Here is a 23,671-nt window from a genome sequence, read left to right as displayed (position 1 = left end):
ATGTAGAAAGTTACCCTTAGAAATTCTGTAATGCCATAAAGAAAAGCCTCCCGAATGGTTTATTAGTGGTATAACACTTAAGCTTATTTCAAAGCTCTATATATGTATATATCCATCCATTTAGAAAGGATATTCTTAGCAATTTTGAGATTCCCTGGCTGAAAGGTAGGTGCTTTGTATATTTGATATTAAATTGTTTCTCAGTGGCAAGTGCCATAAGTCACATCTCATCCCAAAGAAACCTAACAAATGTCTAGCAGAGAATCTAGGATCATACCCAAGAAAGCAGTGGTGTCTGCCCCCGGGTACAGGGCTATACCTAGGGTTCTACTCATGCCCTAGCTATACCCATACCCAGCTATAAATGATAAGCTTGCTCAATGCAGCCTTTTCAGGCCAGGCCATTCTTGGCAAAGAGAGGGGGGTTGTGGTCAGGGGCTTAGCAGGAAGCCACCTGGGCTACATATACCCTCCACTATCCACTTCCTTTCCTCACAATTTATGATCCCAAGTTTGAGATGGGACTAAGGTTCTTAACACATTGACTGCCATACTAGGAAAAATTCTTTTCTCTGGTGCCACAGTGGTTTATTATGAAAATAGAATAAAAACTTTGAGAAAAAAATGATCTTTCCTAATTTACCGAAAATTTGTTATATTTATTGTTTTCTCTGTGTTAGTCATATGTAACTTGAAAAATAGTTCATAAGGGTAAAGGTCAAGAGACGTGTGAGTTACATATGCTTCACAGGGCCCCCAGCTCAACACTAGCACAACTCACATGGCAGTTAGTGTGTTAATGGTAATATCTCCATATATTCCAAGTTCTTTTACTTTATTTCTGAGATTTTTTTGGATCACAGTATCCCTGATGTGTTTTTAGAACACAGCTCACATGATGTAACAGTCACTTGGCCCAACTCTTGTATTGAGCCTGGCAGTAACTGCCCTTGTGTAATCTCTTCCCCTTGAGTGTGGGCTGGACCTAATGACTGGCTTCTAATGAATAGAATACCGTAAATGGTATGTCTCATCCAAGATGAGGTTATAAAAGTCTGTGAATTCTGCCCTGCTCACGCTCTCAGGCTCTTCTTGCTTGCTCGCGTGTTCTGATGAACCAAGCTGCCATGTTGTGAGATGCCCTAGAGAGGCCCACGTGGCAAGGAACTCGGGGCGGTCTCCAGACAGTAGTCAGTGAGGGACTGCAGCCCTCAGTCTAACAGCCCGCAAGGAACTGAATCCTGCCTACAACTAAAGTGAGCCTGAAAGCAAATTCTCCCCCAGTTCAGTCAGAGAACCCCACTGAGCCATGCCTGGATTCCTGACCCACAGAAGCTATGAAATCATAAATGTTTGTTATTTTAAGCCACTAAGTTTTCGAGTAATTTATTACATGACAATAGATAACTAATATAGCTTCTATAAAGCAAATTACTTAACCTAGTTATTTTAGATTCCTCATCTGTAAAATGAGTATTACAGTGCCCGCCCTAGAGTTATTGTGAAGTACTTAAAAGCAAACACAAAATATATTACTATTGTTACAGCATCTTTTAAATCTCATTAACTCTGCAGTAATGTACACAAAGAGGTATAAAGACAGCATTACTTAAGACGTTTCTTCTATTAGGTAGGTTCATGAAATTACTTTTGATAGACTGGTGCCAACAGGAATTATGAATCTTTATTTGAAAGCTATTCCATGGTTTTCAGAATTATCTAGCTATAGATGCAGACTTTACCACTTCTCAGTTTGGGATAACTTTTGAAAGTCATGGACGGGAACAGAAATAAACCTGCCTTAATTCAGTGGTTCCCAAGTGTAGTCTAAGACTGCAATATTAAGATGTGACTTGGGTTTAATAGAGTTCCCCCAAAATACATGTCCACCTGGATCCTGTGAATGTGACTTACCTGGCAATAGGGTCTTTACAAATGTAATTACTTAGTTAAGGTGAGGTCATACCAGATTAAGGAGGGTGTTATGTCAGCAGTGACACTGCAAGCTTGGAAAGGAGGAGACAGAGACAGTACAAAATGAAGCAAGGCTGTCAATTTTCTGGAATTCTATAAACAGGAAACAGACTGCCCAGAGGGTAGGACTGCGGAGGCTGAGGTTGAGGGCTCAGAGGGTGGGGCTGATGGAGCCTTTGAGGGCCTAGAGGCTAGGGTTGGTGGCACCTCCATGAGCACAGAGGGCAGATGGAACCACACATAATAATTCTGTCGTTAAAATTTAATGGAATTTGCCCTGCTGGGTTGCAAACTTGCTTTAGACTGTGACTCTTTTATTCCTTCCACATTCTCCCTTTTGGAATGGAAATGTTTATCCTATGGTGGTCCCACCATTGTATTTTAGAAGCTGACAACTTGTTTTCCAATTTCCTAGGCATATAGATGGAGAAAGGAGGCCAAAATGGTCATACCCAGAGTCTCACCCATACCTGACTTAGATGATGAGAATTTGAAACCTTTTGAGTTGATATTTAGATGAGATTTTAGATTAGAATTAATGCTGGAATGGGTTAAGACTTTTGGGAATGTTGGAATAGAGGAATGTATTTTGCACCTGGGATGAACATGAATATTGAGGGACCAGAGGACAGACTACTGGGTTTGTTCCTCTAAGATTCATATCTAATGGAACCTGTGATTGTCACCTTCTTTGTCAATAGAGTCTTTACAGATGTAATCTAAGTTAAGATGAGGTCATTCAGGATTAGGGTAGCCCCTAAATCCAATGAGTAAATCCTTATAAGGAGAGAGAGAGAGAGAGAGAGCGAGGCACTGGGAAATACAGCAGGAAGAATGGCATGTGAAGACAGAGGCAGAGATTGCAGTAAGGTAGCAACAAGCCAAGGAAAGCCAAGCATTGCTAGGAGAGAGGCGGAGAACAAATTATCCCTCAGACCCTCTAGAAGGAAACAACCCTGCTGACACCCTGATTTGGAACTCTGAACTTCTGAACTGTAAGAGAATAAATATCTGTTGTTTTAAGCCACATGGTTTGTGTTACTTTGTTATGGCAGCCCTAGGAAACTAACACAGATTTGTCACAGCAGCACTAGGAAACCAACACAGGATGTTATTTGCCTTTTACTCTTATTCTGTCGTAGGCATCAGGTGGAGTTTTCGAGAGGCTGTGTGATATGTGTGATATGGTGACAGATTGAATACAGAGCACATGTGAGAGTCCAGCTATGTTCTATCAAACTGGACATTAAAGAGATTCGCAAAAATATAAAACAATGCCACTTCCTGATGAAACTTTTGCTTTGGAAAATAGTTATTTTTCATTAAATATGTTATGTTAACATACTGGGTTTATTATATTTAAATTTCAAAATTTTCCCTGTTTTAATTCTAATTTGGTAAATATTGATATATATTACTCACATAAACAAAATCTCTTTGAGATCCTCAATAATTTTTAAGAATATAAAAGGAGTCCTGAGTCCAAAAGTTTGAAAACCACTGGCTTAACTGTAAATTCTCAAGTCCAAAAGGGCACCTTGCTGTTTGTGCTTACGCTACTGCTTTTTGGAGAGTAAGATCAACTTTTATCTGCTCAGTGAATACAGTGCTTAAAAGAATGAACTTTAGAATCATATTAAAATAGATTAGATTTTTACTTCTTCCGTTTAAGATTATTTGAGCCTCTGTTTTCCTTATTTCTCAAGTGGGAAAAATAATACTATCTTATAGGTAGTATGAGGGTTAGATTTGATAATATATATGAAATAGTAACTATTATAGTTGTTGAAAACAAATATTTTCATTCAATCAGGCTAAGTGGCTTATTGATTTCTGGTTATAAGAATAGGGGAACAAACCTGAGGTTTAAGGCCTCAAATTTGAAAGGCTGACAATCAAATTCCCATTTATTACTTACCGGGCCTAATGTGGAGAAACTTTACGAGACATGAAGACTCCAAGTGCTGAGGAAGAGATTGTAGAAGTTCTCTGGACCATGGGATTTTCTTTTCCCTGGGGAAAATCTTTTGGTCGCTCATCATAATTGCTGCTTGTTAAAACTGGTAAAATACGGGTTAAGGATTATGCTTTTTGTGACTAAATGATTTGTACATATAAACCCAAATTACATTTAGACTCATAGTCTCTCTTCTCTAGTAACATTAGTTCAATTTTAGGTCCTCTTCTGTCTAGTGCAAATTCTACATGTGCAGGTTTAGGGATTAGAGGATGGATATCACAATGTCTTAGAATGTCTTCTGTTCTCTGTGGTGTACATTTCTCTCCTAACCGTGACTGGCTGTCTATAAGGAGCCGTCACCATGACCAGCCCCAACCCACATCCACATCAGACCTCATGCTTTTGTGTGTGTGTGTGTGGGGGGAGAGGGATGGATCTTGGGAAGTGGGCTATGAACTACCATTGCTGATGCTGGAAGTAGTTAAAAGATCTAATAAGACTCTTTTCTCCATTTATCTGTGCTTAACTGTCAGGGTGGTCTTTATAAACAAGGAAGTAGAAAATGTTTTAGCATAAATGCAAATGATTTTGTTGCCATGATCAGCAGCAGTGATTCAGGTACTCTGGATCAGCATCTAATAACCTATGCGAAGAGGGTAAGGGGCTTGATTTAATTCCCAGAGGAAAAAAAAACTAGTTCCTTGGTTAGTGTCCTATCACAATGGAAGAACCCCGTCATCATTACTCCAAAAATATACAGAGAGGTTGCATTCCCAGTGAGGTCTTTCCTGACCACCCTATGCTAAGTTGTAATCCTCCTTAACACTCTCTACACCCCTTTCCTACTTTATATTTTTCTCCATTGTTCTTACCACCATTATAGTCCATATTTTACTTATTTTGGGTATTGTCTGACTTCTCACTGGAATGTAAACTAATAGAGGAAGGGATTTCTTTCTCCTTTGTTCATTGCTATATCCCTGGTGCCTAGAACAGTACCTGGCATATTAAGAGGCTCTTTGAAAGAATCAATGAACAAATGAACTCAACTCCATTTATCTTGAAATCAAGGTCATCTGACACAAGTTCCCCTAAATTTCTCCTTCACCCTTGCCAAGATTAACCCTTCAGCTCTGTTCTTGCTTATTCTCTTGTCCTCTTTTGGATATTGCAATATCAATTACTTCTACTCATCCATATTTTAATGTTCCTCTTCTGATCCATTCTCTTCAACCTACTAACATACTTAGTAGGTATGTAGGCTTCTTGCCTTGTTCCTTGAAAAGAACACTAGCCAGGAAAGGAAGAGCTGTTTATGTTTCTAAGTTGCCTCTCCAGGAGGTGGGACACTCAACTGGAGGTCCCTCCTTTAATCTGTTGCATCCTTGAGGTACCATATTCTCTTGCTCTTTCCTTTAATAAATTTTCTTGAAAGAGAAACACCTGGTCATCTTTTGCAATTCATTAATAGTTTTTGTCCCAACCAAATTTAGCAGTCTTATTTAAATCTGAATTCTCTTTGATATCTCTATAGCATCTGTCAACTATGTCCATCTTTTCCTTGACATTCTTTCTATGGCTTCTGAGATATTTCATGGCTTTCTAATTGCTGGCTCTGTCTCCATTGGCTCCTCTTCTTTATTTTTATTTATTTATTTATTTATTTTGAGACAAGGTCTCGCTATTGTCACCCAGGCTGGTCTCAAATTCTGGCCTCAAGCGATCCTCCTACCTCAGCCTCTTGAGTTGCTGGGATTACAGGTGTGAGCCACCACACCCAGCAGCTCCTCTTCTTCCTCCTGCTCCCTAACAGATCCCATCTTTCTGCTACTTTCCCATACCTTCAATCATCATCTCTGTGTAGAAGATGCTTAAATTTGTATCTCCAACTCTGACTTCTCAACTGAGATTCAATCCTGCATATCCATGATTCATTACCTGAGCCTTAAACCTTTGAGTTGAACTTGTATGTCCTCTTACTTCCTTCCTACCTAAAATTTTGCAATCCCCCCCTACTGTATCTTTCATCCATGTTCCTCTTTCATGTTGACTGTTGCCACCCTATAGTTCTTTTTGTCCTTATACTTGGCCTATTGAATAGACTTCCAACAGTTCTTTTAAACGTCCAGATCCAGTTCTTCTGCATATTCTGCACAATAACACTATATTCATTTGTATAAAGAGATGCTGATCATATCACTTACTGGATCAGAAATCTGTAATGGTTCACTGTTGCTTAAACAATAAAGTCAAAGCCAAAGATTCAAGATCTTCCATAACTTGATTCCAACCCTCTTTTCCACTATACTTCCTAACACTTCTTAAGCTCTCAGCAAGTTGAACTCCCTGCTAACCTCCTAAACTCCTGCAGCTTTCCTATTGCCATGGTTTTGTTTATTCTTTGTACTTAAAGTCCCCCTTCATCAAAAGTTTTCACATTTTGTAAGACTCAGATCTAATATCAAATAGAAAACTGTAACACAAGCAGTATATATATGATTCACATCATTGGAGAAGTACAAAATAGTACAGGAATCAAACGTGAAGACTTTGTTTCTGCTACTATATTACATAATGTCTTATGATAGAGTCCAATTTTCCTTTTTTATATATGATAAAATACTTCATACAGTATCTTGCAGATAGTAGATGATATCTGTATGGCTACCGACACTGACATAAAGGAATACATGCATACTTCAGTGAATAACCAGCCTTTATATTATAATAAGAAGGCATTTCCTATCCCCCACAAGACTACAAATTTTTTGATGACAGACTTGCTTTTCTATTATTCTGCTTGTTTGATATCCCATAAATAGCCAAAAGCATTGACATTTATTTAACTTGCAGTTACTACACACTTACTATGTGTTAGGTATTTTTTAGATTTGGCTAGATGCTTTCAAAGATGAATGACAGGTTTCTCTGCCTTAAGAAACTCTATGATTTTAAAGACAGAATTAATGAAGATAAGGAGATGCATTTTGACTTCCATTTTTCCTCATTCATGAAATTTCTACACTATATATGATTACTCAAATTGAATTTTAAAGGATATTTGCTTCCACAGGTAAGAACAGAACATCATGCTCAGTCATAATCTCAATATTGTGAGAGATGTGTGTCACTCCCTTGGCACCGTCTTCTCCAACAGCCATGGCAAACAACTCCACCTTCAGTTCTGCATGCAAACCAGGTGCCACCTATAAGACGCAAGGTAACTTTAGGATCAGACATATCTGAGTTCAAACCTTGACTTCAACACTGATTTGGGCAAGTTACTTAAACTCCCTTACTTTTGGTTTTCTCGTTTATAAATTTAGCACTAATAAATGGTAGCTGTCATAAGCATTTAGCAGAATTACTTCATAGGTAGAATTTCATGAAGTAAATGGGACCCAGGATATATTGTTGAAGGGGCAACCCAGGTGCTATTTGGGAAAGAGCATAAGGAAATTAAATGCCAATGTATTGGAAGTGGCAGTGAAGGCAAATTTCTGCAATTTGCTACTTTTTGAATGTCAATAGTGAGTTCCTACTGATTAAATATAAATTTGATCTTAAAATTAATCTAAGAGACTGGTGAATCCCTTAACTTCTGCCCTGCTCCTTGGTCTATTCCTAATGCAGGCTGCGTAAAGTGATAAAGCCAGTAGAGGGAGACAAAATTAGTTTAAATGCCAAACCGCTTCGGTCTGAAAGCTCATGGAAGAGGATTGTACCAACAAAGAGGAAACCTGATATATAATGAAGAAGGAACACAGCAAGGCATGGGCTTCTTGCCTTGTTCCTTGAAAAGAACACTAGCCAGGAAAGAAAGAGCTGTTTATGTTTCTAAGTTGCCTCTCCAGGAGGTGGGTTAAAAAGCAGACTTGGGAACAGTTATCTGGAAAAAAAAAAAAAAGTCAGAAACTACCACATGGAAAGCAATTAGATACAAATAATTTTTTTTCTTCAATATAGTTTTATGAATAATATAATCGAAAAATGTTTCAGTTTTTTCAACAATGTGCTTGTGAACGTATGCATACTGGAGGGTATCCAACAGCTCTGTTTCTGAGAACCAGACCCTTAGTCCTCCAAGCCCAGCAGAGCAGGGCTGGGCAATGATGAAATTCAGCAGGAGGAGAGCTGGAACACTGCCAGCATACAGGTTTACCCAGGCTTTGAGCATATTCATTTAGCACTGGCAACTAACCAAGCTGAACAGTGGTTACATTTACATATGGAGAAGTCCACAGATTATATTTTTTGCCAGAGCCAAAACCTACCATCAAAAACTAAAAAAAAAAAAATAAATAAATAAACTAAAAAAAACTTACAGTATAGAGTGAGCTTCAAAGAATGCATGCTGGGTTTTTAGTACCTATAAAGGTTGATCCAACAGTCATTTTGGCTTTTGGCATAATCCCTACTTTAAAATGAGATTTGCTAGCTTGCCAGAACAATGCAAGAAGGGTTTGCTTTGATTTTAGTCTTTTGCCTTATGTTGTGAAGGTTCTGAAATCTTGACAGGACAGTGATGAATTCTTTCAGAGATGTTCTCATAAATTAGTAGATTTAATCCCAAAATGTATTTCTGTTTGGAGTTTCAGCCCGTATACTACTTTTTTATAGATTATAAAATATCAGAGCTAGAAGGGGCTAAGAAATCATCTGGTCTGAACTCCCTCGTCACAGATGAGAAAAACAAGGCTCAGAGCATGAACTACCAACATCACTGAACTGTTTGGTGGTATAGTCTCGACAAGAAGCCAGCTGACTTCGCACCATACGAGACTGACCCTTCTGTGTGAGCACATAGCGACTGTGCCTGCTTTGAGAGCTTCAGACCCAGGGAGCACGTGGTGCTTGTCATGGGACTGGTGTCCCTTGTTCACTGGGTTATGTATCCATCAGACTTCCTCACTCATGCTGTCTCTCACTCACACATCTCTTGAGTACCTGCTACGTGCCTGGCTCTGTAAACTCCTTATGTGTCTTACTCACTTTTAACATCCTCTGTACCCTGGCACTATCAGTGGCATATGGGAGGAACTCAAAGTTGCTGAGTGAAATAAAAGGGGAGTTAAAGCAGCCAAATGATGCACTGATCAAGACTTAACTAGTATGATTTTATTATATCTTGAGATGAACTTTTGTTTATATCATACTTTATTTCTGAAATTGTAATTTAAAGTAAATGGGAATATACTATTAATATATTTTTTACTAAACACCCAATGTTTGTGCATGTATCTAAGAAAGTCAGAACAGGTTGACACTTTTAAATTTGTATTTTCAGAGATCTTTGAAGAAATGAGGCAGCTGATGAATGTAATTATACTATTATTTCTTAATATGGCATTAAATGATATTTCCTGGCAAATACCAAGGAAGCAAACCAGATTTACATAAAATGTAAAGAATGGAATAATTATTTTCCCAAAAGATTTTTCACTTTGCATAAGGATTTAATTTTTTAAAAGTTAGTTTTCATACAACAGTACATAACTGCACTATCGGGACAAATGAGGTGAACTTCAGAAATGTCTCCATAGCTGGAAGTTTAACTCTCTTTACACACAGGATCTGTCTCATGGTTACTCTATGAAGTAAGTGGCATCAAGCCACATATTGGACCAATATCAGGAAGCTTTTGCATGTAATACTAGAAGAATTAGACTTACACATAGTTCAAACTGAATGGGCAGAATGATTTAAAAGCCCACTTTACTGGAAACATGTACACATTCACTTGTGCACACACAAATACACACAGCAGGTAACACACAGGACTACTTACAGGCCCGGGTTTGTAAGTGACTTTCAGTCCTGTGCTGGGTGGAGGCTGCTTCACTCTAAACCTACCAGGCAGAAAGATGAAAATAAATTTGTGCCATAATTAAAAACATAAGCGATGAATGAGCTGGGATGTTATAAAATCATGGGGGTGTTAATATTTGCTACACAGGAGCCAGGAGTCCATATCATTAGAAAAACAACGTTAATATGCAATTGGGAGAAGAATCTGGGGCCCGTTTCACAGCTGCCTTTCCAACAGTTTTCGTCAGCGTAAAACAGACTCCAACCTGAGTTCAGCCCTTCGTTATTGGTTGCTGACGAGCAGCCCAGGCCTGGGCAGTGGGAGTGTTTGGGCGGTGTGTGCATTTCAGCGTAGCCGCCAGCGTGAACGCAAATGCTGGCAGCCAGATCATTAAGCTGAAGAATAAAGGCTCTTTTGGAAAGCAGTGGAGCATGGGAGCCAGCCTCACTCTGTCTTGGTATGGGGCTTGCGTGCTTGAGGAAGGGAGAAACAGAAAGGGCTCAGAAAATGTCGAAGAACTTGAAAAGCTCTGTGCTCACACGTGGTGCTTATTGATCTCTTTCCCTTCCTGTGGTTTGTGGGTTCCGCCTGAAGGTTAAAGACCTGGAGTAAATTAAAATGCCAAGGAAAGCCTACCTCCATTCTGCCCCCAACCCTGCTCCTTCCACCATCAGCTTTGCTGTCTGCCCTGTCGTGGCTGAATTTAACAAGCTGAGGGGTGAAATCTCTAAAACTAAAACTCTATGCTGGAGAGACAGGATCCGCATGAGTGAGATTTATTAGACTGACTCTATTTCTCCCCACCCACTTTGTTGGCAACAACCTAAAAAACAATAACGTGTGATCTGGTGGCCTGAGTTCCTCATCAGTTTTTTCTGAGGAAGGAAACATTAGTCCTGAAGTTAGGGATTTGCCTCAGCTAAAATGGGACAGAGATCTTCCAAATTGGATGCTCCTATCATTTTGCTCCATCTGATTTCCAGTCCTCAGTCCAGAATCCCACTTTGCCTGGCTCAGAGTCACAAACATTCTTGAAAGACTTGCCACTTATACTGAGAATAACTCTACAATTGAAATAAACATTTATTCCATTTTTATGGGGGAAAAAAAACCAACATTATGCTTATATTTAATTCGAAATAAAATAGTGGATATTTTGTAATTGGGAATGGTCTTGGTATACATATATGGTATATTGACCCAATGGAAAGGACTGAAATCCCATATGAAACTGGAGACCACACCTGTGTTAATAAAGCAAGGCACCTCTGCCATGTGACAGTACTGAGGAGATCTGAGGTCTAGCCTCACTCTCTCCTATAAGACTTAAATCAAGAAACAAGACACTCAATCCCCCCCGCCTTTTTCTGAGGACAGGGTCTTGCTCTGTCACTCAGGTTAGAGTGCAGTGGTGTCATCATAGCTCATTGCAACCTCAAACTCCTGGGCTCAAGCAATCCTCCTGCCTCAGCCTCCTAAGTAACTGGGACTGCCCAGGCTGGTCTCAAAGTCCTGGCCTGAAACAATCCTCCTGCCTCAGCCTCCCAAAGTGCTGGAATTATAGGCGTGAGCACCATGCCCTCAGTTTCTTTTTTTTATATTAGTCTCTAAGGTCTTTGCCTCAATTATGCAGAAATGATTAAATTTTATGATCATTTTCAGATGATAAAATGCAAACAAACATCAGCTGGTATTATTATAGCTGGTGGATTTGAGAAAGAGACTTTCAAGTTTTGTGTAGTAGTTATTGTAGCACTTGTACCACCTCCCCTTGTTTTTTGCTAGTATAGATCAGGACACGAGTTGCCTTTACCAGAGTATGAATAATGGGAGGGCAAAGAAGTACCTACTGCATAATTGGGGCTTGGTAAACACTGATTTGTTGAAGAATGAATAAATTACTTGATGGATAAATTAGCGTGTAAATGATTAAATGAATGTTGTGAAGATTTAAGGTGTAATTACAATTCAGTTCAATAAACATTTACTGATGTAGGTGGCCAAGGACAAGTTGTAGAGCAGGGAAACGTAATCTTGTGCCTTGGCCTCACCTGCAGAAGTCCACGCCAACATTCTTGAGCTTTACAACAGCTGCATAGGTGTGTCCTTCTTTAAGCACTCCAAACTTCACTGATGATGGGAGAAGATGGAACCCAAAAGGGGATGAGTTTGCATTATTAACGGCAGCAGATGCAACAGAGGATGTATTCACTTTTCCTCCAACAGAATCTTTCACCTTTGCATTAAGGAAAAATTAATAAAATAAAATGGTTTTATTTTGAGTTCCCAAGATAAGAAAAAGTTCCTGTCACCTGAGGAAAATAACTGGTTGGTTGGGGAAGAAAACGAACATTTACAGTCTCTTATAATCCTTACAACAGCCCTGCGAGGAAGTATTTCAGGCTTTGTTTTAAGGATAAAGAAGCTCAAGTTCAGAGAATTGGAAGAAAGATAATTTGCGTAAGTGGTAAATGGCAGAACAAAATTTCAAACTCAAGGTTGCCTAATTCTGAAATGTGGCCAGTGGTTATCACAGTTTAGCTTTCACCAGAATCTCCTGGAGCACTCATTAAGACAGAGATTGCTGACTCTACCCCCAGAATTTTTCATTCTATAGGCCAGGGGTGGCCCCCAAGAATTTGCATTTATCACAAGTTCTCAGTGTTGCCAATGCTGCTGGTCAGATAACCACACTTTGAGAACCTTTACTTTATGCCCTTATTATTCCCAGAGGCAGCACAGACATTACCTGGGAGTTTGTTAGAACTGTAGAGTCTCAGGGCCCCCAACAGACCTGGTGAGTCAGAATCTGTATTTTAAGAAGATCCCCAGGTAATTCATATGCACATTAAAGTTTGAGAAGCACTGCAATCACAAATCAGTTATACACACTGCAATACTTTCTATGATGGCCTTGAACACTGCATGTCATGGAAGAAAAACCATAATCAAAACTTTACTGGTAGGCTTGTAAGTTTTCCCAACAGAGCTAGGTGGAAATCTTAATCTTTGAGCCTCTGAGCAAGAAAGGAGCTTGGTGGTCTTAAATAATGAAGAGAAAGCGCTTAATTGAGTCAAGGTGAAGGTAAAGAAGCAAACGGGGCCATGCCCTGTGCTCACGTTAAGCGTTGCATTTTATCCCGTGAGCCAGTGATCCCTTTAGCCAGTAAGTAGTGTGCTGGCACACTGGCTCTTTGAAAAGAATTTTGATTAGCAGCATTTACCAATTTTGTGGCGCAAGTCCTCCCAGCATGGCTGATCTCAAGCTATCAGTGGTTCAACATCGGCCTCATAAAGTGTCTCCCATGAGCCTGTGTGAGCAGGCTCCAGCAAAGCACTGCTTTAGTTTATGTGTGTGACTCAACGGAAGACACAGTAAAGAGGAGTACACAGTGGCTGGAACTAATAACGTCAGGGAGTCAGAATTACATAAAGTGCTGACTGGCTCTGGGAAACCTGTTCCCATGTCTGCGTTACCTTTGTGAGAGGCTGAGACTTGGGCTTGGAACTTGTCAAATAATAAGGCAACTTCACTTTTTGTTTTCTTGCTTGTCCTGCAACATCCTGCAGCAATGACTGGGTTGGAACGTTCACAGGCACACAATGTTCTGGTTCTGTTAGAGAGAAAGCTTAAGTTATTATGCCTTCGAAGTCAAGTATCACAAGAATGGAAAAACAAGTACCACGTGTACTCGCCATGGTACTAACTGATCAACACTAAGGTGCTCACATGGAAGTAATATTCATCGGGGGCCGGTCAAGTGGAGGGGGGGTTGGGGGTGGGTAAACTCACAACTAATGGGTGCGGAGAGCACTGTATGGGGGAAGGGCACGCTTGGAGCTCAGGCTTGGGTGAGGCAAAGGCCATATCATATATATAACCAAAATGTTTGTGCCCCCATAATATTCTGAAATTAAAAAAGAATAATATAACATTAGAAAATTAATATTAATAAACTACATTTCATAGATCAAAGGAAAAAAAATTATGCCACATGGATATTTTATTCAAAGACATTTGAGATAATACCAGAGTATGTAAGAACATAAACCAGCCTGGAAACTTTTCTTCTTTACTTTTTAAAGAGCTTGTTTAAAGAAACAAAGGCTTTCTGTTAATTCTCACTTTACATCTTTACATTTTACAAAGCGATTTTACATATATAACCTAATATTGGTCCTCACAACAAACCTAGGAGATGGGCAGGGCAGATGATGTTAGCATCAATTTTTTTAAATAAATGAGAAAAATACGTTTCTAAAAAGTCAAGTGTCCTGCCTATGATGAACTGAATTATACCTAGGTTTTCAGGGTTCTTTCCACTAGATCTGCAAAATACAATAAAACATTGACTCTGAAAGATTTCCCAAAACTAATGAGTACAAAATCTTAAGAATTTCTTTGTTACTATATTTCTATTACTGTATTTATAGTTCTAAACAGTGGTGTAGTAACTACGGATAAATTAAGCCAGGGAATTAAATCCGCAGATCACTAAATGTGGTAATTTGTTATTTTCTTCAGTTACATGAAGGAGTGGGCAAGGGTAGATAATCCACAGAGCAGCAGTTGCATTTATTTGTTCCAATAGCCAGGAGGTTGAAATAAGAATTATATTTTAAATCATCATATTTAAAAATCCTTTCCTGCATTCAAATCACAAAGAGAAGAAAAGGAAGGGATCCAATATTTGAGTGACCACTATCTGCACGTAAGCACCACATGTTTTCACATAGAGCATCTCCTTTAGTTCTCACAAAATTACAGGGCTATCGCGACTACGCTTGATATGCTCCGCACTCCCCCCATCCCCCGTCTCCACCCACACTCCTACCACATACTTTTGGTGCCACAATATCCCTGGTCCCAGCCATCAGGAGCAAAGCCAAGCCAACCAGGGCTCTTCCTGGATATTTCTGCTGAAGTCGATGGTGGTAACCCTATCTTGTCTAGCTAGGTTGTGGATCTGGAAGAATCAGAATCCAAGGTCTCTATGGTCATTATCCCTGCCACATGGATAGCCTGTCCTTTGTAGGAGAGGATAAAACCAAAGAGAGACACGTAGGGACGGGGCAAGGTGGAGGCAGGGAGGACGTGGAGACAGACAGGCAGACACAAACGTGCTGCTGGAAGCCGGAGTGCAGGAATCCAAACATCCCCGAGCTAGCACAACAGCCATTTTTCTGTGTTTCGCTCTTGAGCACCAATAAATTTTCATTTTTTTTTTTGTTCGAGTTTGAGTTTTAGTTCTCACAGTTATAAATTGAAAAGTCCCAGCTATACTGTAGTAGTATCTCTTTTTTTAGTGATGAAGAAATGGAAGTTCCGAGGATTAAATAACTTGGCCAAGAAACTGTGATAAGTGGCAGGGCTGGAATGCGAACCTATGTGTGTTGAGTTCCACAAGGAACACGCCCCTCTACCACCCAGTGAGTCCCAGACCTGTCTGTGCATCACAGGCCCCTGGGTTGCTGCTGGGAAAACAGATTCCCAGGCCACATGCCAGACGAGCCCTATTCCCTACCAAAACAATCAGAATCTCTGGGAACGGACCTTGGCGATCAGTGTTTTAATCTATTTATTCCCTTTGGTCACCATTCCCTGCATAGGCCACGATTCTAAAGGCTTTATATATCTTTTTGTTCATATTCTTACCATACATGTATTATTGTTTTGTGTGAATGCATTTTATCAGTCTAATAGGTAGTAATTAATTGCTTGTAGTAGTATTTTTTTTTTTTTTTGAGACAGGGTCTTGCTCTGTTGCCTGGACTAGAGTGCAATGGCATCATCACAGCTCACGGCAACCTCAAACTCCTGAGCTCAAGCGATCCTCCTGCCTCAGCTTCAAGCGCATGCTGCTGTGCCCGGCTAATTTTTGTATATATTTGACGGGGTCTCCCTATGTTGCCTAGGCTGGTCTTCAACTCCTAGCCTCAAGTGATTTTCCTCACTTTCATTTGCTTCAGCTTCCCAAAGCGCTGGGATTACAGGTGTGAGCCACCGTGTCCGGCCTAATTGCTCATACTATCATTCTTAATAGCAAATACTGGTATAAAGTTTATGATGTGCCAGGCACTCTAGCAGTATTTCTAGAAGTATTTCACTTATATTGAACTTAATTCTTCCAACCCGGTGATGTATATACCACTATTTCCCCTTTACAGAAGAAGAAATAGGAAGAGACAGAGGGTTTAAATAATGTGCCCAACAGCACATAGTTAGCACGTAAGGAGCCAGGATGTGAACCCAGGTAGAGCCTATACTCTTAGTTCTGTTTGTACCATACTGCATCCCCTACAATAGGTTATTACTCCACTGAGCCTACCCAGGGCTTCTCAGGGCTGGGAAGACGGGGGAGGGCGTACTTGAGGGGCTCGGAGCAGTGACTGGGCACCAGCTGATACAGAGGTGCTTTGATGTTTGAACAACTGGCAAGGTCCTGCTAGTGCCTGTCATCTGACTGTTACTGCTGGGCCTGACCTGACTGAAGACCCTGCAGTGGTTCCCTGTCACTGTGCTCAGCAGGCTGGATTATTTACTCACGATTATTCACTTCCCCTCTGAGTATGGCTTCCCTGTAGGTAGGATATATTTCTCTGGCCCATTGACTTTGAGCTCAGCCACAGGACTTGCTTTGACAAGAAGTGCGTGTGTGAATGGCAGCGTGCCAGTTTGAGCAGAAGCTGTGAGAGGCAGCGTGTGTTTCCCCTCACCTCTTGAGCTCTGAGTCTCTGTTGTGAGAATGGCTTGCCCCGGTGGGGAACCTGCGGCCTTGGGACCACATGTGGCCTTCTGGATCCTTGAGTGAGGCCTTCTGACTGAATCCAAATTTTGCAGAATAAAGCCTTTCAATAAAGGGATTGAAGTGGAGTTTGGATTTGGTTGAGGGGCTGCACTTGGGAATCTGGGGATCTGGAGGGCCACATGTGGCCTTGAGGCTGCAGGTTCCCCACCCCTGCCAGGCCGTGGAAATAGTTAACAATTTCCTCTCCCAGGAAAAACTACCCTGGTTTGTATCATTTGCTCACTTACAGCCTTTTCTGATTGCTCACCATGGCGGATTCAAGCTATCCAGGTGATGTCACAGGATGTGGAGTTGGAAAGAGATGCCACACTCAGCTCTCAGGGGCTGTGGAGCAGGCTGACTCCAGCGCACCCACCCACCCTGCCGTCTGGGCCAGAGATGCCACAGTGGCTCACAGGCCCTCACACTGGCTGTTCTAAGCCACGGAAGGATTTCAGGGCGTTCTCATGCAGTATTATCACAGTGAAAAAAAGAAACATTGTATTTTGCAAATCCAAACCTTCTCTGTATTTTAAAGACAGTACCTTATATTATTGACAAACAAAAACTCTCCAAACTACTTAGGCTAATTCCCTGTTCTTTTCTACCGTTAAGCTTTTGGAGATACTAATTTCATTTTAAATAAAATGCTCTCTTCTATTTCCTACATCTGGAGTGTAGTATAATAAAATACAGAGAAATAGGAGTCTTGAAACTCATTTGCTAGCCCTGGCTCAGTCACAAATTTGCTGTATGATTTTAGATGTCACTTAACTTCTCTAGGTTTCAATTTCCTCAAGTAAAATAAGGGTTGTCTTAGGTGATTCACCTCTTAAATCCTAAAATCTATGAAATTCTATTAATATTTATTCATATTTCTCCCACTGCTTATGTTAAACCTCCTTCTACTCTGAACTTCTTTGAACTTTTTATATTAAATTTAATTTGCCATTTATAGTGGGGTCACATTATTGTCCCTTATCTCAAGTACCTCAGTACCTGGGGGCACAGTAGGTGTCCTTGTTTCAAAACTATTTCTTTTTTCTTCTTTCAGAGCTTTGTTCCTTTGAAGCTTGTGCAATGAGACTGTATTAGCTACTACTTCTCCAAGCAGTTGTCTTTTGCTGATCTGTCTCAGTCAATCCCTTTATTCACTGGAGATTTTAACACCTGGGATGGTCTTCGACTTCATCTTTCCTGGTGACATCACCTGGATGATCCATCCAACACCCTGTCCTTTGTGATTCGCAATCACTCAGTTTCTTCATCTTTTCCTCTTTTCTACCTCAGAAACTCTCATGGTCATATTTTTAACTTTGCCAATACCAATAATTTTACCACTTTCAAAATCTCAGTTTAGAGCATCCCTTTCTAGATTACCACTTCCTGTTCTTCCAGTTTATTACTCTATCTCATCCAGCAGGCAGTTATGTGACCTCACTGAGGCCTCTGGCCAATGGACATTGTCACCTCACACAGTCACTCCTTTCTTGTTTTGCTTTTCTGTTTATATGGAATATATCTGATGACACAATGATAGCATCCACTCCTTTGCAATCAGACAGGAGCTCTCATCTTCCCCTTACCAAACCTATCAATCTATCTGCAAATGTATCCATACTCTCTCTCCTCTCTCTGTTCCTATGGATGAGGTAACCATGTTCATCCAAGGTCAACTCTGCCACTCAGGGTTTGCCCAAGATGCCATGTTCTCTCACCTTCTTTAGGACTTTGCTATCTTGCAATTAAGTGCCCCTCTATCCTGCATCAAGTTCTCTCTTACTATGAAATTATTATCATTTGCAAATCAACATGCTCTAGTATTTCTAATCTTTAGAAAAATAGCTCTCCCTTGATTACGCATCCCTCTTCATCTGCAATCCCATTTCTCTAGTCTTTTCAGCAGATTCCTTGGGTAAAGCTACGTATTCTTGCTGCTGCTATCCCTTCAGCCCTTCTATCCATCACCCACTCACTTGGGCTTTGGTCCTCTCGGTGCCCAGGAACTGTCTTGTCAGAGTCACCAGTGATTTCTGCCTTGCCCAATCCCATGTTTATTCCTTACCTTGCTTGACCTTTCAGGAACATTTGATACACTTGAAACAGTGATTTCCTGTTCCTGTTTTTCTCCTACTTCACTGGCTTCTTCTTCTTAATTGCCCTGACTGGCTCCTCCTCTGACTTTTGCAGTCTAGAGTTTGCCTCAGGGCAGTGGCTCTCAAAGCATGATCCTGTCTGTACTAGCAACATCAGCACCACCTATGAACTCCTTAGCACGACAAATTCCTGGCCTCACAATGAATTACCTAAGTTAACCTAGGAATCATTCTTGGGTCCTCATTTTTCTCACATCCATATCCGACCAGCCAGCAAGGCCTATTGGCTCCACTCTCGTGATGTATTTATGATTCATTTGCATTTCTCCACTCCCACCTTAACCACCTCAGTCCTGGGCTTCAACTTTTCCCCACTCCTCCCTTTCCTTGCCACAAGCTGTTATCCTCATAGAGTGATCTTTTTAAAATATAAATTAGCCATGTAACCATAATACCCTGTTCAAGACTTTCCACTGGTGTTTGAATAAAGCTACATTTAGGACAAAACTCAAAACCTCCTATAAAGATCTCATCTCTGCCTTCCCTTTAGCCTTACCTTCTTCTACCTTTCCCTTTGCTTATTTTGTACTAGCTGTGTGACTTTTTAATGTTTCTCCTCGTCAATGCCTTCATACTTAACTGTTCTCACTACCTGGAATATTTCTCTCCCTAATCTTTGCATGGCTACTCCTTCTTGTACTTAGCTCAGCTCAAACACTCCTTCACAGAGACGCCTTCTAATCCCCTGATGGAATGTTGCCCAAGTTACTCACCATACATTACACTGTTTTATTATAACATTCATTATACTCCGAATTTATCTAAATTATTTGTTTACTTATTGTCTATGTCTGCCCATTGAATGGACAGCTCCATAAGACTTTGGCCTTGTAACTGTTACGTTTCCATGCCTAGAACTATGCGTGCCATATAGTGGGTATTGAGTAATTGCCCACTGAGTGAATAAACCTGTACTAGAGAAGTTTTTCAGGAAGACAAATGTCTTGTGTAGGGTAAATCTCTTAATTCACCCATAAATGTGGCAAGATACTTGCTCTATAAGAGATAACTGAGATCTATCAATAGATTCCCCTCTCACATTCAGTGTGGAATATCCACATAGAAATCAAGTGGTGGCAAAATTATCTACACAATCTAAATTATTATGCCTCTGTCTCTCTGTCTTTATCTTTTTTGACCAACCATATTTAGTTGAATTGACTTCAGTGAAATCAGTGTAATGTGACTCCATTGTAACTAGATACTATTCCATATTATTCTATGTTTTAATTTCTGCTAGTCCAATAAGATTATGTGCTGTGTAAGACAGAGACTATATCTTATGCTTTTCTCCAGCACCTGTAGGACCAAGCAAGTACTGGAATAATAGTTAAATCTTAGTCTAATTACCAAATTCCTGGCTGCTCAAGAAAAGCTATCAGGTGCCTCACCTTCAATGAATCACACAAGCTCTCAGAACCATGAGAATAAAATGAAATGTAATGAAATAAAATAATAAATCTAAAAAAAGTATTTGTAATTTCTTCCCTTCAATCTGGGATTTGTAGTCATTCTTAAAATATTTTTTGACATACTTTGATGTACTAAGCAGCCTTGCAAAGCTGCATAGCTCCAAGATCCATGATCCTCTAGGATTTTCTGTAATTGCCAATTACATCCCCAGCCCCTAGCACCATCTCCCATACTCCAAAAAGACACAATGTTTTGTTTTGAGAAACAATAAGATAGAGCAAAGACTTCCATACCTTTGGTAGATTTTGTTAAATTTTCAGTTTGGTTCTGGCCAGTGAACTCCTTCATACCCACAGAAATCTGTGACTTCGGAAGATTAAGTACAGGTGAAGACTCTTGTTCTGAAACGTTACATGGTTTGGAATCTAGAAAACCCGAAATGAACATTTTAAAGCCATATTTTTGACAATGATACAACTACTGTTTGTACGCACAAACATTGAACAAGGTGTTTTACAATGAACAAAGTGATTTTTCTCCCACCCTCTTTAGAAAGACAAAATACAAGAGAGCCATTAGGAGGCAGGGATTCTTCAAATTTGATACAGTGTTTTCCATTAACAAACAGGATGGTATACACCCACAAAATTCACACTCATTAAGAGCCAGCTGGTTTTTATGGGCATTATGACCAAATAGAACTAAGTTGTCATCTTGTTGTGTTAGGAAGTAGAGGCCAAGTAATTTGTCTCTACTTTTACCTGGTAATGGTAACTGAGATGTGATTTAACAAAAAAAGTTTCCAATATTAAATCCATTAATTACATAAGAAAATGTAGCTCTTTATTAAAACGTATCTAAGAAATAGGTGCAAAATGAAACAGATTTTAAAGAAATATATCTAGGATTGGGGAATCAAACACATTGCAACTTGTATGTGTTGAACAACTGGTTGGAAGTTGTGGCTACCTGGAGTACTGAGATGAAAAGACTTCATAGCCTCACCTTTCAAGGGGAAGGGAGGCTGAGCTTCATTAGTGCTGTCTGCCCAGGGTGTAGGAGTTCTGAGTGGCTGCACAAGACAGTCAACTTTCCCTCCATGATTTCTCTCCATCCCATTTACAAGTCATTGTTCCCAGCCTTAATCTCTGCTTTGCAAATTGTCGTAATTAGATGTTTTCATTGGCTGTGTTCATTACGGGTAGCTGAATTTCTGATACTGTATTTGGGTATTTTAACTACTCAGTTTATGAAAGAGAAGCACTAAATTTCATTTCATCCCTAAATTCTTCAGCATGCATCCACTAAGAATGAAGACATTCTCCTATATATTTACAACATTGTCATATGCAAGAAACTAATAGTAATTTCACAATGGCCTCTGATATATAGTTCCCAATCAAACTTGTGCAGTTTCCCCCAAATATTTTTTATAGCTATTTTTATTCTCAGTCCAGGATCCAATCAAAGTTTGTTTTGTTTTTATGTCATCTTAGTCTCTTTTAATCTAGTATAATCATCCCATCTTTTTGTTTTAATGACATTGACTTTTTTGAAGAGACCAGGCCAGTTGTCTTATAGAATGTATACATTCTGGTGGACATTTATCTGGTTGTTTCCTATTGATTAGATTCAGGTTAAGGATTTTTGGCAAGAATTCTATATAGGTACTATGCACTTCATGTTGCATTACATGAGAGAGTAATGCTAGGTTGTTTCACTACTGGTAGAAGTTTGATTAGTTAGTGAAGGTAGAAAATGCTGTATATCTCCATTGTAAAAACACATTTTCTTCTTTATAATTAATAAGTAACGTGTGGGATGATATTTTGAGACCATGTGAACATCCTGTTCCCCAACAACCTTTTGTTACTCGCTTGCTTTTTATATTAGTCAGGTTTTTTAAATGCTTTTAGGTGAATTGGAAGCATACAGGATGAAAACTAAATGTTACTTATTCCTTGGTTTCCTCATATAACTCAGCCAAATCTATGCTAAGCAGGTCACAGCAGGTTATGTCATCAGCCATTACTGAGACAAAAGGGGGTATAAACATAACTATTATGTTCTAAGAGGCCACTGTTAGGTATTGTTCGGTTAAGAACATTTAACAGGAATAAGAGCTACACTAACGTTATTACCTGGATGAAGATCATATTTATTTTCAACTGTTGTTTTGTTTGCATCTTCATCTTTCTTTGTAAAAGGAGGCAGTTTTTTTGAAAGGCTGGCCAGATAATTAGACTTAAAGGAAAAACCAAAAGACTTATTTTAGACTTACATGTGGCTACAAGTCAACTCTCACAAATATAAGTTGATGAGCAATGATGAAAGCATATTTTTTAAGGCCCTGAAAATAAAGTTTACAAACCAAAAGTTCTTCAAGAGACTGATATAACTCAATTCTCGCTTTTGTTAATTAGTTGTAATTTCCAGTAATTTCTTCTTAGGCAGCCTCTGGTTAGTAATAGCACCTGGAATTTTTGTAGAAATGCAGGGAGTTCTGAACACATGAAAATATTCACTTTGCTTCTGGCTTTCAGTGAACTCACAGCCAGTGAGGGGAAGGTCGGGGCTGTGGGCCTAAGGATAGGCTCACATAGAGGAGGGAAAGCACATTCTCCCTCTGTGGACTTGCAAGAACTCACAATCTCTTGGTGCTATCTCAGTAGCTGATGGGTGAGGAAATTTTAATGGAATAAAAACTTCAAAATGGGGTTTATCAGAGGCTAATCACAGATATGAAGGATTCAACTCAAAAAAGGGCTTAAAATAGATGAGAGAGGGTAATTAATAGTGAGATTACAAGGCAGGGAGTGGGAGTGATAGTAATGTATCAGCAGAGAACTTCTACTTAGGTACAAGACCTGAAATTAGTCTTCCCTATCACATGCTTGTGAGACTATGGATTTGAAGGATACAGATGATTAGTCAGTCAGGTCAATGCAAGAAAGAATTAAACAACATCAAGAAAGAGAGATTACATAATAACATATGTAACATATTAATTTTTATAAAGACTCTTTTAAATTATTATTAATTATATTCAATTACCTGAGACTGATATAACTTGCTCAATTCAGATTTGAAATAGGGTGGTATTACACGGTTTCTAATATCCATTAGGCAATTTTCTGTTATCTCAATTTCCTTTCTGGTTGATATTGCCATAATGATGCAAAAGAAGACATAGAACATTTAAAAATTTTATTTGCTTGTGCTTTAGCTCTAAATCCCACAGAAAATTAATGTGATCACTAACAGTAAAACTGGTAAGAATTGACTTGTTAGATTTTTTTTTGTCAACTTATTTTGGTTAATTTTCTGCTTCTTTTAGAATCAGTCACATTTCCTATTTCAAAAATCAAACTCTCATTTAAGATGGGAAATAATGATACCAGATGTTAGTTTGATTTTATGGTTGATCTCAAAATGCTAAAAACTACATAGCTCTATAATGGTTAAACTTTTTGAGGTTTTTTTGATTCTCTGTGGTTTAAATGACAGCTGGAGTCTACTTGTTTCCATAATTTTAGTAGCAGTAGTAACAGAAAAAAATAAACAAAAACAA

The 23,671-nt window shown here is 39.4% G+C and overlaps 1 protein-coding gene across 1 annotated transcript in view; it reads right to left on the bottom strand.

Moving 5' to 3' along the window:
* Positions 1-3,897: 3,897 nt before the first annotated feature.
* SPAG17 (sperm associated antigen 17) overlaps positions 3,898-23,671 on the bottom strand; it is a 227,296-nt gene continuing 207,522 nt past the window's right edge. The window contains exons 41-48 of the mRNA XM_069478902.1: positions 23,155-23,254; positions 22,242-22,344; positions 20,394-20,525; positions 13,221-13,357; positions 11,795-11,979; positions 9,723-9,783; positions 6,996-7,140; positions 3,898-4,037 (exon numbers count right to left, since the gene is read on the bottom strand). Coding sequence (XP_069335003.1) covers positions 3,898-4,037; positions 6,996-7,140; positions 9,723-9,783; positions 11,795-11,979; positions 13,221-13,357; positions 20,394-20,525; positions 22,242-22,344; positions 23,155-23,254 — 1,003 coding nt within the window. The remainder of the gene's footprint in view (positions 4,038-6,995; positions 7,141-9,722; positions 9,784-11,794; positions 11,980-13,220; positions 13,358-20,393; positions 20,526-22,241; positions 22,345-23,154; positions 23,255-23,671) is intronic.

The sequence above is a fragment of the Eulemur rufifrons genome, chromosome 8 (assembly GCF_041146395.1).
Source record: "Eulemur rufifrons isolate Redbay chromosome 8, OSU_ERuf_1, whole genome shotgun sequence".
Taxonomy (NCBI): domain Eukaryota; kingdom Metazoa; phylum Chordata; class Mammalia; order Primates; family Lemuridae; genus Eulemur; species Eulemur rufifrons.
Note: the sequence above shows the minus strand (reverse complement) of the source record. Positions and strands in the feature narration are given on the sequence as shown.